This window comes from Lolium rigidum, chromosome 5 (assembly GCF_022539505.1).
Source record: "Lolium rigidum isolate FL_2022 chromosome 5, APGP_CSIRO_Lrig_0.1, whole genome shotgun sequence".
In the NCBI taxonomy this organism is placed as follows: Eukaryota; Viridiplantae; Streptophyta; class Magnoliopsida; order Poales; family Poaceae; genus Lolium; species Lolium rigidum.
The window spans coordinates 132,869,271-132,881,992 of NC_061512.1; the positions used below are offsets into that span (position 1 = coordinate 132,869,271).

Below are 12,722 nucleotides of genomic sequence, written 5' to 3' on the forward strand. Positions count from 1 at the left end.
AGCATATAGAGAGGTGTTTTAGTACCATGAAAATTTCTACAACCATATTTTCCTCTCTCATAATAATTTTCATTAGCTTCGTGAACAAACTCAACAACATAACTATCACATACAACATGCTTTTCATGATTCACAAACACATAATTTTTATCAAGCTCAGAAATAATAGGATTAAAACTTTCAAACCCACTTTTATCAATAATGTAACAAGATGATTGATCAATCTCAAAAGATATTGGACTCATAGATAAAGTCAATAACTCTCCAATCCCATTTTCATTAGTAGTACAATTAATAGTATCAAGTAACATAGGACCATCATCTAGAGATTTATCATAAACATTTGCCAAACAAAACTCTTTAGTACCATGCATTTCGACATCGGGCACAAAGAAAGCATTATCATAAGATTTATCAAAGTAGCATGGATTATCATAAATAAAAGTAGCATAATTATTCTCACAAGTTTTAGTCATAGGTACTATTTCAAGAGAATCCACAGGAACATAACATTCAACCTCTTTCGGTAAGCATGGAGGACAATCAAATAGTGTAAGAGATAAAGAGTTACTCTCATTAGAAGGTTGGCATGGGTAGATAATCCATTCTTCCTCCTTTTGTTCATCACTCTCCTCTTATTTTTCATCCAATGAGCTTTCAGGTTCATCAATTTCCTCCTCTTTTTCATCCAATGAGCTTTCAGGTTCATCAATTTCTTCTTCCACTGGTTCCTGCAAGTTGTGAGTGCATTCTTGTGCATTAATGAGTCTCTCTTTATAATCAATGATATAAGGATTATCACTGTAGCTTTCTATGCAAAAATTAAGGATAGAAGAGACATAATCTTTAAGGTCCTTACAAACAACACAAGTTTCATAATTTTTAGCAATGAAGGATTCTATCTCAGAGGCTCCCATAAATAAGACAAATTGTTCTACCTCTACGAACCCAAAATGAATATAGCTATTCCAATTATAGTTCTTAATTAAAATTTCCTCACTAAAGCCACATTGAAATTTAAGATGTTTAGTATCCTGTTTAGAGCAATAGTTTATATCATGGCGTTTAAGCAAGATTTTAGCAATTGTATTCAGTTTTTCTATCACAGCACTCATAACTTTTCCCGTTCTTGATTCTCTATAATTATTATATAATTCAATAAGCTCCAAATAGGTTGTAGGTTCTCCCATAATGGCAGTTTTTAATTTTTAGGTTTTTCAAATTTTTATGGATTTTTGGGTATATGAGGAAAATAAAACAAGACAAAAATAAACTAGACAAAAGTAAACTAAGCAAAATAAAACTAGATAGAAATAAACTAAGCACAGTTAAACTAGACAAAAGTAATTTAAGCAAAACAAAATAAAATAAAACAAAAACAAAGAGAGAGGTAGAGTGTACTCCCCAGGTGAACTTATGAGTAGAGCTATGCCTCCCCGGCAGCGGCGCCAGAAAATAGTCTTGATAACCCACAAGTATAGGGGATCGCAACAGTCTTCGAGGGAAGTAAAACCCAAATTTATTGATTCGACACAAGGGGAGGTAAAGAATACTTATAAGCCTTAACAACTGAGTTGTCAATTCAGCTGCACCTAGAAAAGCACTAGTAACGGGGGTGATGTGAAAGTAGCGGTGATATGAGAGCAATAGTAACGATAACACAGCAGCAGTAATAGTAATATAAGAGCAATGGCACCAGAAAATAGTTGATACTACTTCCAATGACATGTAGAACGAGTATATGATGATGAAAGATGGACCGGGGTTCCCAGCTATCTACACTAGTGGTAACTCTCCAATAACAAGTGTTGGGTGAACAAATTACAGTTTGGCAATTGATAGGATTGAAATAGCATTAAGACAGAACATCAAGATCATTAATCATGTAGGCATGTTTTCCATATATAGTCATACGTGCTCGCAATGAGAAACTTGTACAACATCTTTTGTCCTACCAGCCGGTGGCAGCCGGGCCTCTAGGTAATCTACTGGAAATTAAGGTACTCCTTTTAATAGAGCACCGGAGCAAAGCATTAACACTCCGTGAACACATGTGATCCTCATATCTAAGCCTTCCCCTCCAGTTGTCGCAATTTCTGTCACTTTGGGGCCTTTGGTTCCGGACATAGACATGTGCATACAACTTGTAGATACAATCTAAGCAATAAGTATAGAGCTTAAATCTAAGATCATGCCACTCGGGCCCTAGTGACAAGTATTAAACACAACAAGATTGCAGCAACAATAACTTCACAAACTTTATAGATGGACTAATCATAATGTAACAATCCATCGGATCCCAACAAACACAACACCGATTACATGAGATGAATCTCAATCATGTAAGGCAGCTCATGAGATCATTGTATTGAAGTACATGGGGGAGAGAATACCAACTAGCTACAGCTAGAACCCGTAGTCCATGGGGTAACTACTCACGGAGCATGATGGAGGCGGTGGCGTTGATGGAGATGGCTTCCGGGGGGCACTTCCCCGTCCCGGCAGGGTGCCGGAACAGAGACTTCTGTCCCCCGAATTGGAGTTTCGCGATGGTGGTGGCGCCTCTAGAGTCTTTCTGGAGTTTCGTCAATTGGTATCACGTTTTTAGGTCGAAAGGGCTTATATAGGCGAAGAGACAGAGTCGGAGGGTGCCTGGGCCCCCCTCACAGTAGGCCGGCGCGGCCTGGCCTGGGGCCGCGCCGCCATGTTGTGTGGTGGCCCCCTGGCCCCTCTCCGACTCTCCTTCGGTGTTCTGGATGCTTCCGGGAAAAATAAGATGTTGGGTCTTCGTTTCGTCGAATTCCGAGAATATTGCCCGAACAGCCTTTCTGGAACCAAAAACAGCAGAAAACAGGAATTGGCACTTCGGCATCTCGTTAATAGGTTAGTTCCGGAAAACGCATAAAAACATTATAAAGTGTAAGCAAAACATGTAAGTATTGTCATAAAACAAGCATGGAACATCAGAAATTATAGGTACGTTGGAGACGTATCAAGGACGCGAAAGAGATAGTGTGAACTTGTGATGCGTGTCAGAGATTCGCCGCAAAACCTCACTCTCCAGCAGCGGAATTGATGCCAATACCTTTATCGTGGCCCTTTGCTCAGTGGGGTCTTGATATGGTAGGAAAATTGCACAAAGCTTCGCCAGGTGGATACGAGTACATGCTCGTCGTCGTCGACAAATTCACCAAGTGGATAGAAGCGAAGCCGATAAATTCACCGGATGCGGCGTCGGCAATAAAATTCGTGAAGAGCATTGTTTTTCGGTTTGGAGTACCTCATAGCATCGTCACGGACAATGGCAGTAACTTCACATCCAAGGAATTCAAGGCGTACTGCGCAGAGGTACGCATCAAATTGCACTTTGCATCAGTTGCACACCCTCAAACCAACGGCCAAGTCGAGAAAGCCAATGGTATCATCTGCAATGGCATCAAGAAGCGTTTGTTAGGACCACTGGAAAAAGCTCGACATACTTGGCCAGAGGAGCTGCCAAGTGTGTTATGGAGCATCCGAACAACACCAAATACAGCGACACAGGAGACTCCGTTTTTCCTGGTCCATGGAGCAGAGGCAGTACTACCGATAGAAATAGAGCACGACTCTCCTAGAGTCACGGAGTACAATGAAGAAGTCTCCAGGAGAGCATTGGAAGACGACGTTGACGCACTCGAGGAAGCTCGAGACGAAGTATTGTCAAGGGTAACTAAATATCAGCAGGACCTGAAAAACTACCACAGTCGACGTTTGCGACCAAGATCCTTTCAAGTTGGAGACCTGGTTCTGCGACTCAATCAAGAACGTACTGAAAAACTCGAGTCGCCATGGCTTGGCCCTTACGTCGTCACAGAAGTCATCGAAGGAGGAGCATACAGGATCAAGGACAAGAATACAGGGGTTCCCGATAAAAACCCCTGGAACGTGGCACAGCTACGGCGTTTTTACGCTTAGTGTCGAAATATAGTCCTTGTAAAAATACAATGTACTGAAACGCCCGCGAGTTTCCGGACGCACTCTTTTCCTTTTTCGGGGCACCGAGTGGGGCCGGAAAAGGTTTTTAATGAGGCGGGCTCGCGGTGCTGCAATATAATAAAGATAGTGGAGATACATATCTTTTTCTTCGACATGCTGGGGGGCTTACGCCTTGAAGTTACAGTATATACACAACATAGATGAATCTAACCGGCAAGAAATATTTCGCCTTGGTACCAAATACCTCGCCAAATAAAAAGAAGGTACAAACATAGCAATCAGCAAAAGAACAAAATACTCGGGGCTTATACCCGCAAATATAGTATATTCAATTTGGGTGCTTTGGTTTAAAACCTCGCATACACCATAAAGAGATTTACCACCGAAACACTCGGGGGCTTTATGAAGAAAAATAGAGATATTTCCTAACTTTACAATATAGTATATGTTTACAACAATACAAGATGCCATTGACATGATAAAAGAAAAAGAAAGTCAATTGCGGCTCAGTATATTATCTATGGTCATCCGTCCAGTATTTGCAGTACGAGTACTATGTTCAGCATAGCTGCCCCTTACGAAGAATTCAGAATCCATCCGAAGAAGTTCATCCATCATATCTTCGGCAACAGGGGTTACATAATCATCAATTTTGCTGACATCCCTTTTCCTTTTCGCCATCTTGGCTAAACACTTGGTAACAAGTTGGCTCATGTTAAACTTAGGATAGCAGATCTTGATCATCATCATAGCAAACCTGGCACCAGCAGATAGTTGGGCTCACACAAAGTGGTGGATACGAGGGGCATCTTGACAATTTTCCAACAAACCAAGAATAGTGTCGGGCACTTCGTTTCGAGGAAACAGCGTCTTGCAAACCAGGGTCAATGTTCTGGTGCAAAAATCAAGGAAGTCCCGGACCTGACAGGCGCGATCTTGAAACCTGACAAACTGTCGGGTACGTTCTGGAGTGGCCCAGAAAAGAGAACCGTGGTCGAGAGAAAGGTTAACAAGGAGGTTCGTCCTGGTGTTCACCCTTTCATCCTCAGCAGCAGTGTCGATAAAGGAGCCTATTTGGCGACAACATAAGAATCTCAAAAAAGGAAATAGCGAGAAAACGGGAATCTCGGTTTGCAAGAGCATACCTGACATATCTGCACTGGCTTCAATCATCAAATCAAGCATAAAATTTTCTCGAGTGGTCGCCTTTGCAGCTTCAGAAACAACGGCTTCCGGCAGCTATGGCATCTTGAGCTTGTTGAAGCGCAATCTTTTCCCTCTCGGATGATTTTCGAGATTGTTCCATCATCATAAGTGATTGTTTCTTCATAGACTGGAGTTGCTGGCGAAGTTCTTCCAAGTCTTCTGCTGAATTTTTACTCGAAGAATTTTCAGCACGCTCGACAGTAACAGGAACCTTCTTCGAACGGGACGACGCAGGTAAAACATCGGAAGGATGAGGAGTCGCAGTATAGTTGTCAAAAATCAACTGGAAATAAAAGATTCAATATCAATCATCAAGCAAAGATAGATTTCCATTTCATTCTCGAAGTATATACATCATCGCTATTACAAAAGAAGGGTCCCTAATGGACTATGGAAGCAGTCGTTGCCAAAACTACTAGAGCAACAGCATCAGAAGAAAAAAGAAAGGGAAAAGAAAGGATGGTCTACTTGACCTTCGGCTTGGACGTGCTTGGAGCAGGAGTTGGTTTAACACCAAGGAAGGAAAGAATTGGTTTGGAGGGAGGCTTGGCGGCTTTAATCAAAGATTGCCATTCCTTTGTTTCCATCTCCCTTATGTTGCCAACCTTGGTCCAATCGACGTTTTGTTGGCTATCCGCGATCAGTGCAATAGTGCCTTCCACGCCAACCCTCAGGCCCTCTTGGCGAAGTTTGAGCCCAAGATCTTGCGGCACGTTGAACGCCTTGGCAAGAGCGACGAAGGTGTTGGGCTCCTCTTTCTTCGGGAAGAAGTAGGGGAAAAGTTTCAACAGACCGGCCTCAGCGGCAGCAAGGCCATCACGTGCTTCATCCCCATGAATTTCAAGAAGGGACAACGCGTCGAGAAGCTCGTTGCCTTCAGGACCATCCACTTCGTAGTCTTGATGAGTTCTCCCTGAAAACGAGCAAAGGGTAACTCGTAAAGATAAGAAAGCTCGGAAAATATGAAGTTACCCGAGAAAATGCACAAGGATTCAAGCACTTACTGACAAAACGTCGACTTTGTGACTCCAAGCGACTGAGGATTTTTTCTTCTCGAGCAACTTTGTCGCTTAAAGCATTTTCTGCGTCATGAAGCCTCTTCCGAAGATCTTCAACGCAAGCAGCATCTGCCTTCGCCTTTTCAGCGTCGGCCTTGGCCTTCTTGGCGTCTGCTTCAGCCTTCTTCCGAGCTTTTTCACTTTGCTCCAATTTTTTAGCAAGTGCATCAGCACGTTGGTTGACTTCCGCAAGATTTTCTGCCAACATAGTCAAAACCAATCAAGATGACAACAAAAAGGAGAGACCAGCTGCGGGTCAGAAGGAGTAGCAAAATTTTACCTTCAGCTTTGCTAGCATATTCACGGTACCCGACAAACTGGGCACCGATGCGGATGAGTTCCTTAATCAAAGGCTAATATAGAAAGATAGAGAAAGAAAGTGTCAATATAGTAAAGAGCTCGACAGCATAAAGCACGAACAAGGCAAACGAAAAAGTCGAGAGCATCGAAAAAAGAAACTTGGCACAAAAGAGAGAAGGGACTTACATCATCCAAAAGAGGAGTCGAGGAACCACCCAATTGTAAGGTAGGTTCCGTGACTAATTCAACCCCTGCCCTTTTTGGTGAAGAGACACGGGGGCTTCCAGGAGGAGTAGGCTGTTGGATGTTTTGTTGAGGAGGCGAAGATTCTTCTCCTTCAACGTGCACCTCCGAGACAACTAAAGTACGCGACGTACTCGTTCGAGCAGTCGCGTCAATAGCTGGCGTTTCTTCCTCGTCACCACTACAAAAAATGGCGACAGTATGAGGAGCAAGATAGACAAAAATTGACAGGAGTAGAACGTTAAGAAGCAAGGGGTCACTTACGAGCTGACGAGGGCATCTTCATATGGATTGAAAATTGCCTTCTTCTCTGAAGGACCAATTTCTTCGGCTTTGGAGGTGCCGGAATCTTCGATTTCCTCCCTTTTCCTCTTGTTCCTTGGAGAAACAGTAGGAGGAAGGGAGTGTGTCGAGGCAGTAGCCTCAGATTCAGCGTCTTTTTCAGAAGAAGCCGCAGATTTGTGAGAACCCGCAACTTCACTTTCAGGGCGCGAGGTACCTTGGTTGTCATCATCGACAACAGTACGATCTTCAACTTCTCCACCCTCAGGAAGAGGAGGAAGAGAAGTGAGAGAGGGATGGTTCTGAGAAAAAGGAAGAATGTCAATAAAAAAGAAAGAGTGTCGATAAAAAGAACGGCGTTCTGCACAGAAGCCAACAAGATAGTAGTCGACAAAAAATAAAACTCGAGAAGACAATTTAGCAACCGAACGGAACAATTACCTCGGGAAGGGGATTGGCGCCACTGTATGGCGCAACGCGGCAAGAAGTAGGAATGTTGTCCTTCTTGCTAAGCTTGGAAATCCTTCGGATCAGCTTCTCTAAGTCCTTCACAGGAAGTTCTTTGGAGAGCCTCTCGAAATCCTCGTCACCAGCGTACATCCAAAGGGGGTTTTTGCGAGCTTGCAGAGGTTGCACTCTAATCCTAAGGAAGTAGGCGGTGATTTGGATACCCGATAATTCCTTGCCACGGGTGTTCTGAAGCTCACGTATGCGAGTCATCAGCGCCTCTGTCGCCAATTTCTCTTCTTCGGTAGCTTCAGCGTCCCAGGATCGGCGGCGAAGAATCTTGGCTCTTCCATCAAAAGGAGCAATATTGAACTCCACTGAATCGGAGCTTTCTTCGTGCACATAGAGCCACCTCTTTCGCCATCCTTGGACGGAGTCGGGGAATTTGACATCGAAATAATCGACGTCAGGCCGAACACAGATAACGACTCCGCCAATATTATAGGCGACGCCGTGAGAGCTATTACGGCGAATGCAGAAAATGCGCTTCCACAAAGCCCAATTAGGTTGGACCCCGAGGAAGCACTCACACAGTGTGATAAAAATCGACACGTGGAGGATGGAGTTGGGCGTCAGCTGATGCAGTCGAAGCCCATAGATAAAAAGGAGACCCCGAAGAAATTCATGGATAGGGGGAGAAAGACCGCGGATGAGATGGTCAACAAAACTGACCCGATACTCCATGGGAGGCGATGGATAGCTTTCCTCCTTGGGGAAGCGCAGTGCGTTCTCCTTCTTGGTAAATCCTAGTTTCTTCAGCAGATTCATATCCTGGCCGGAGATTTTGGATCTCTCCCACTCCAGATCTTCGGCGGCCATGGCAGATTCTGGAGAGCTGTGCTTGGTCAGACGCGCGCGAGGTGGCATCAATGAGCTTGGTGGCAAAGGGTGTGCGAATGGCTGGGCGCTTGAAGCAAAGAGAGCAATGGAGAATCTTGCAGAGGAGAAGCAGAGATGCGGCGCGAGCGAAAGGGCTAGAGGAGGAAGACGATGCCTCTATATGGAGGTGCGCTGAACGGACACACCGTGGGATTGAGAATTTTCGGAACAGATGCTGTACACCTGGACAAGGGGTAAAAATTAATTTCATATAGACGAGAAAGCACAGCGGCTACAGTACGTGCGCCAGGAAAAGCGGAGGACGTGTGTCCCCCACTTGCGCAACGTGTCAAATTGACAGGATTTTTGGGCCCACAAGGCAGAGAGATAAGCGGTTCTCGCGTTTTCCTGATATATTTGTCGTGGCTGTCATCAGCAGTGATGTCACCTTTGTAAAAGAAACTCTCGGCTATGAAGCTTTGCAAAAATGGCGACACCAGAAGATTATGGTTTATCTCGAGAGCCTTTGATCAAATACAAGTTTTTGTTCAAATGCTCGGGGGCTACTTTGGAAAAAAGAAACGTTCGAATATGGAAAAATAGAAATGGCGAGAGCCTATGACCAAACGCAAGCATTTGTTCATAGCCTCGGGGGCTACTCCCATCGGGAGCACTGTTCGCGCACCCGATAGATATAAAACCTCGAGAAAGAAAGACAATATAGTGACATGAAGCATTAGAATGTTGAGCCTACAACCAAGCACACGTCCTTGGCTGTAGCCTCGGGGCTACTCCCATCGGGCACGCGAACAAACTATTAAAAAAAGGAGAAAAGAGAGAAGACAAAGAAAGAAAGGAGTGAGTATATTTCGAGTTATACAAATAAATCTACATATATTCCCATCGGGAAGGCAATATAAGTCATACATTGACTCAATAAAATGTGCTATTCCAATAGCCGAATAAGCACTCGACAATATATTCTCAGAACGCCAAAGATGCGAACAGTTTCTGAATGCCGCAAAACTTTGCGAAGGTAAGACCCCAGATCCGTTCTGTGCGGCATGGCGCCGTCTCTGACATCGGTTTGCTACTTTTTTCCGTATCAACATATACGAAGAAAAATCCTAACGGACGCGTTAGGTAACCGATAAATATGACTGGGACTCGACAGAATGGTAAGACCTTAAGCGGCACCTGTCGAAGTTTACACCAGTATCCCGAGATCATGTCCAGGGACGTGATCTTGAAGTAGGTTTTTGCGGATTGCCACTAGAGCAGTTAACTAGTACCTGATCCGTCAGATGAACTAGCCCCAACTACCATTATCCCTGTACAATATAGAAATTCATATGCAAAGATATGTGATAAAGTTCGGAGTTAACGAATAAATATAAAGGTGGAGATTTTCCTTGACTCTACGATTCAAACAAAATCTCGGGGGCTACTGACATAGGCATCCCCAATGGGCCTGCCGAAGAAGATACCCAGGGTTTACTAAAAGCCCATGACCCGAAGAATAAGAAGATTCGGAAGCCCAAGATACTGTTAAGGAAAGTTAGAGTTGTAATAGGAAGCATTATTCGTAATCTTGCGGGACTGGTTAGAAACCCTCTCGGACTCTGTAAACTTGTATGTTGCGAAACCCTCGGCTCCACCTCCTATATAAAGGGGAGTCGAGGGACAAAGAAAGAAATCGAATCATTATCTCAAAAACCCTAGTTCTTACATTGCCGAGTACTTTTCGGCTGAAACCTTCGAGATCTACTTGCCCTCTACATCCAAGGAAACCCTAGTCTACTACTTGTAGGCATTGACAAGTTAATACCTTGTCAGCGCGGGCTCGGTCGTGGTCGCCGGGGCTGCGGCGTGGCTCTTCTTCCTGGTCTGCTCCGACGTTGCTGTTGGGGAGGGCGCGACACTGGATGGCGGGGTGGCGGCCATGTGGATGTGTTGGTTTGCGCAAGTCCGCGGTCTTCGGCGTTCGTCTTCAAGCCTCGTGTCGGTGTTGGTTGGCGTCCCCTCTATGTGGCGTTCCGGCTGCGCCCACGGCGCTCTTTGGCGGCACTCCGATGGCTACAGGTTGTGTAGCGCGGCGGCGGCTGGGGGATGGCCATGAAGTTGCTGCTAGAAGTCGAGCGTTTTGAGGCTGCGTGGCGGGGTACATGCGGCGTCTCTCCGGGGGTCGCGTTGCGGCGGTTGCAGTTGGTGGTTTGTGCCGGTCCTTGGTTGGGCGGGCGCGAGGTCTTGGGACTCCCTGCTAGGCGAAAGCTTTGTCTTGGCGACCGGCCAGGACCGACGACGGTGACGCCCGTGGACGCCACATCCTTCTTGAAGGCGTCGTCGAAGCGGGTTTTCCTGATCTCCGCCCGGGTTCTGCGGGGAAACCCTAGATCCTTAGCGGGATCGGGCGTGGGCGGTGCTCTTGTGTTGCTTTGCGTCTTGGGGCCGCGCTTTGGACGTCCGCCGGTCAGAGGGTCTTGCGGAGTGTTTTGGTGGTTCGGTGGAGGCGGGCTCGTCTTCGGCCAGGAGGGGCGCGGCCTTGGGGCCGGCGTGGTAGTTTGGAGTGATGTCTCCGGTCTTTCGTCTCCGCCTATTGCGTTGAGGTGTGGTGTCGACCTGTTTGATCGTTGACCCGTGTGGAGTGCAGCCTCAGGGCTGGCGTGTGGTGTCGTGTTGTAACGGTTTTTCGGCCAGTTTTCCTCATAAACGGGCCAACTCTTTTCTCCTATATTAATGAAAGGCAAAGCTTTTGCCTCGTTTCAAAAAAAAAGATTCGAAACCGAATGTTGGGTACCTTAGTAACACTACATTTAAAGCAATTTCATTGTGTGTTGACTAAAACTTCGCGGTCAAATTTCATTGAATCAAAGTAACAACGAAGGTAGTACTATAAACTAAGAAACCTGGAATGCCATGGCTGCGAAACTATTAATTTGCCAGAAGTACACATGAGCTGCCACCGGATGGCAATATCTTGGCTTGGCGGTACTCGAACGATAACCGTGTCTCCCAGTTTTGAGTTCCTACCTACTTTCTACCATTTGCATTTAGCACGGTTTATGAAGCCAGCGATTGTGATGTGAACTTAACTTAATTAGCCGAAGTAATGCAGGGCTGCAGGCGCATGCCCCATAATTTCTTCCGCCTGGCCGGCCGATCGACGAGCTCAACCTCGGAGGCTCCGTAGCATCGACAACACCCACATTATGCTGCATATATAGGCACATGTGAACGAAGCAAACAACAAGAAGGCTAAACAAAGCAAGCAAGATAGGAAAATTAAGATATGCCACCGAGCGAGCCCGCCATGGACCTTGCGACGGGCGCCATGGGCGCCCTGCTGCCCAAGCTGGTGGAGCTCCTCAAGGAGGAGTACAAGCTGGAGGCAGGGCTGAGGAAAGACGTCAAGTTTCTCGAGAGGGAGATGAGGAGCATGGACGCCGCCCTCCGCAAGGTAGCTAGGGTGAGGCGTGACCAGCTCGATGAGCAGGTCAAGATCTGGGCCGATGATGTCAAGGAGCTATCATATGGGATGGAAGATGTCGTTGATAGATTCCTTATACATGCCGAAGGCTCTGCGCCTGACCCCGATGTAGATAGCTTCAGGGGGTTCATGAGGAAGGTGCTAAGTTTGTTCAAGAAGCGCAAGACTGACCACCACATTGCCGATGCAATCAATGACATCAAGGATCAGGTCCATGAGGTAGCCTCTCGGCGTGACAGGTATAAGATAGATGATGTTAATTGTAATCCGGCTAGCACAACTACCGTTGATCCTCGCGTGCTAGCTCTGTTCAAAGATAAGAGAGAGATCATCGGTATCGATGGGCCAAGAGACGAGCTAATAGAGAGGCTGTTAGGTAATGGTGATGCCGTGTCCAATACCGAGCAGCCACTCAAGATACTCTCTATCTATGGATTTGGTGGACTTGGCAAAACAACTCTTGCCAAAGCAGTCTACGACAAGCTACAAGGATTTGCTCGTAGGGCTTTTGTCCCAGTTGGTCAAGATCCCGACGTGAAGAAAGTTTTGATGGATATTCTTCTCCAACTTGACGAGGGTTCTTGCTCAAACATAACAATGTTGGATGAGTGTCAGCTCATCAGAAAACTTCGAGGATTGCTTGATGGCAGGAGGTACGTACATTCTTGCGAGATATGTTGACATTCATGTTTCAGAGATTTACCTCAGTGTGATCCCAAATATATCATTGATCATATCGGTGCATTGAATTTGCCTATACACACATGTACTACTCAATACAATGATTGAGTACATATTTTAGTCCGTGATCATGTAACCTATAAAAGAACAAGATAAACACGTGA

General features: G+C 45.6%; 1 protein-coding gene across 1 annotated transcript in view; it reads left to right on the top strand.

Moving 5' to 3' along the window:
- The first annotated feature begins 11,700 nt into the window (after window positions 1–11,700).
- LOC124656431 (putative disease resistance RPP13-like protein 3) overlaps window positions 11,701–12,722 on the top strand; it is a 29,137-nt gene continuing 28,115 nt past the window's right edge. The window contains exon 1 of the mRNA XM_047195179.1: window positions 11,701–12,530. Within this exon, the coding sequence (XP_047051135.1) occupies window positions 11,701–12,530 (830 nt within the window). The remainder of the gene's footprint in view (window positions 12,531–12,722) is intronic.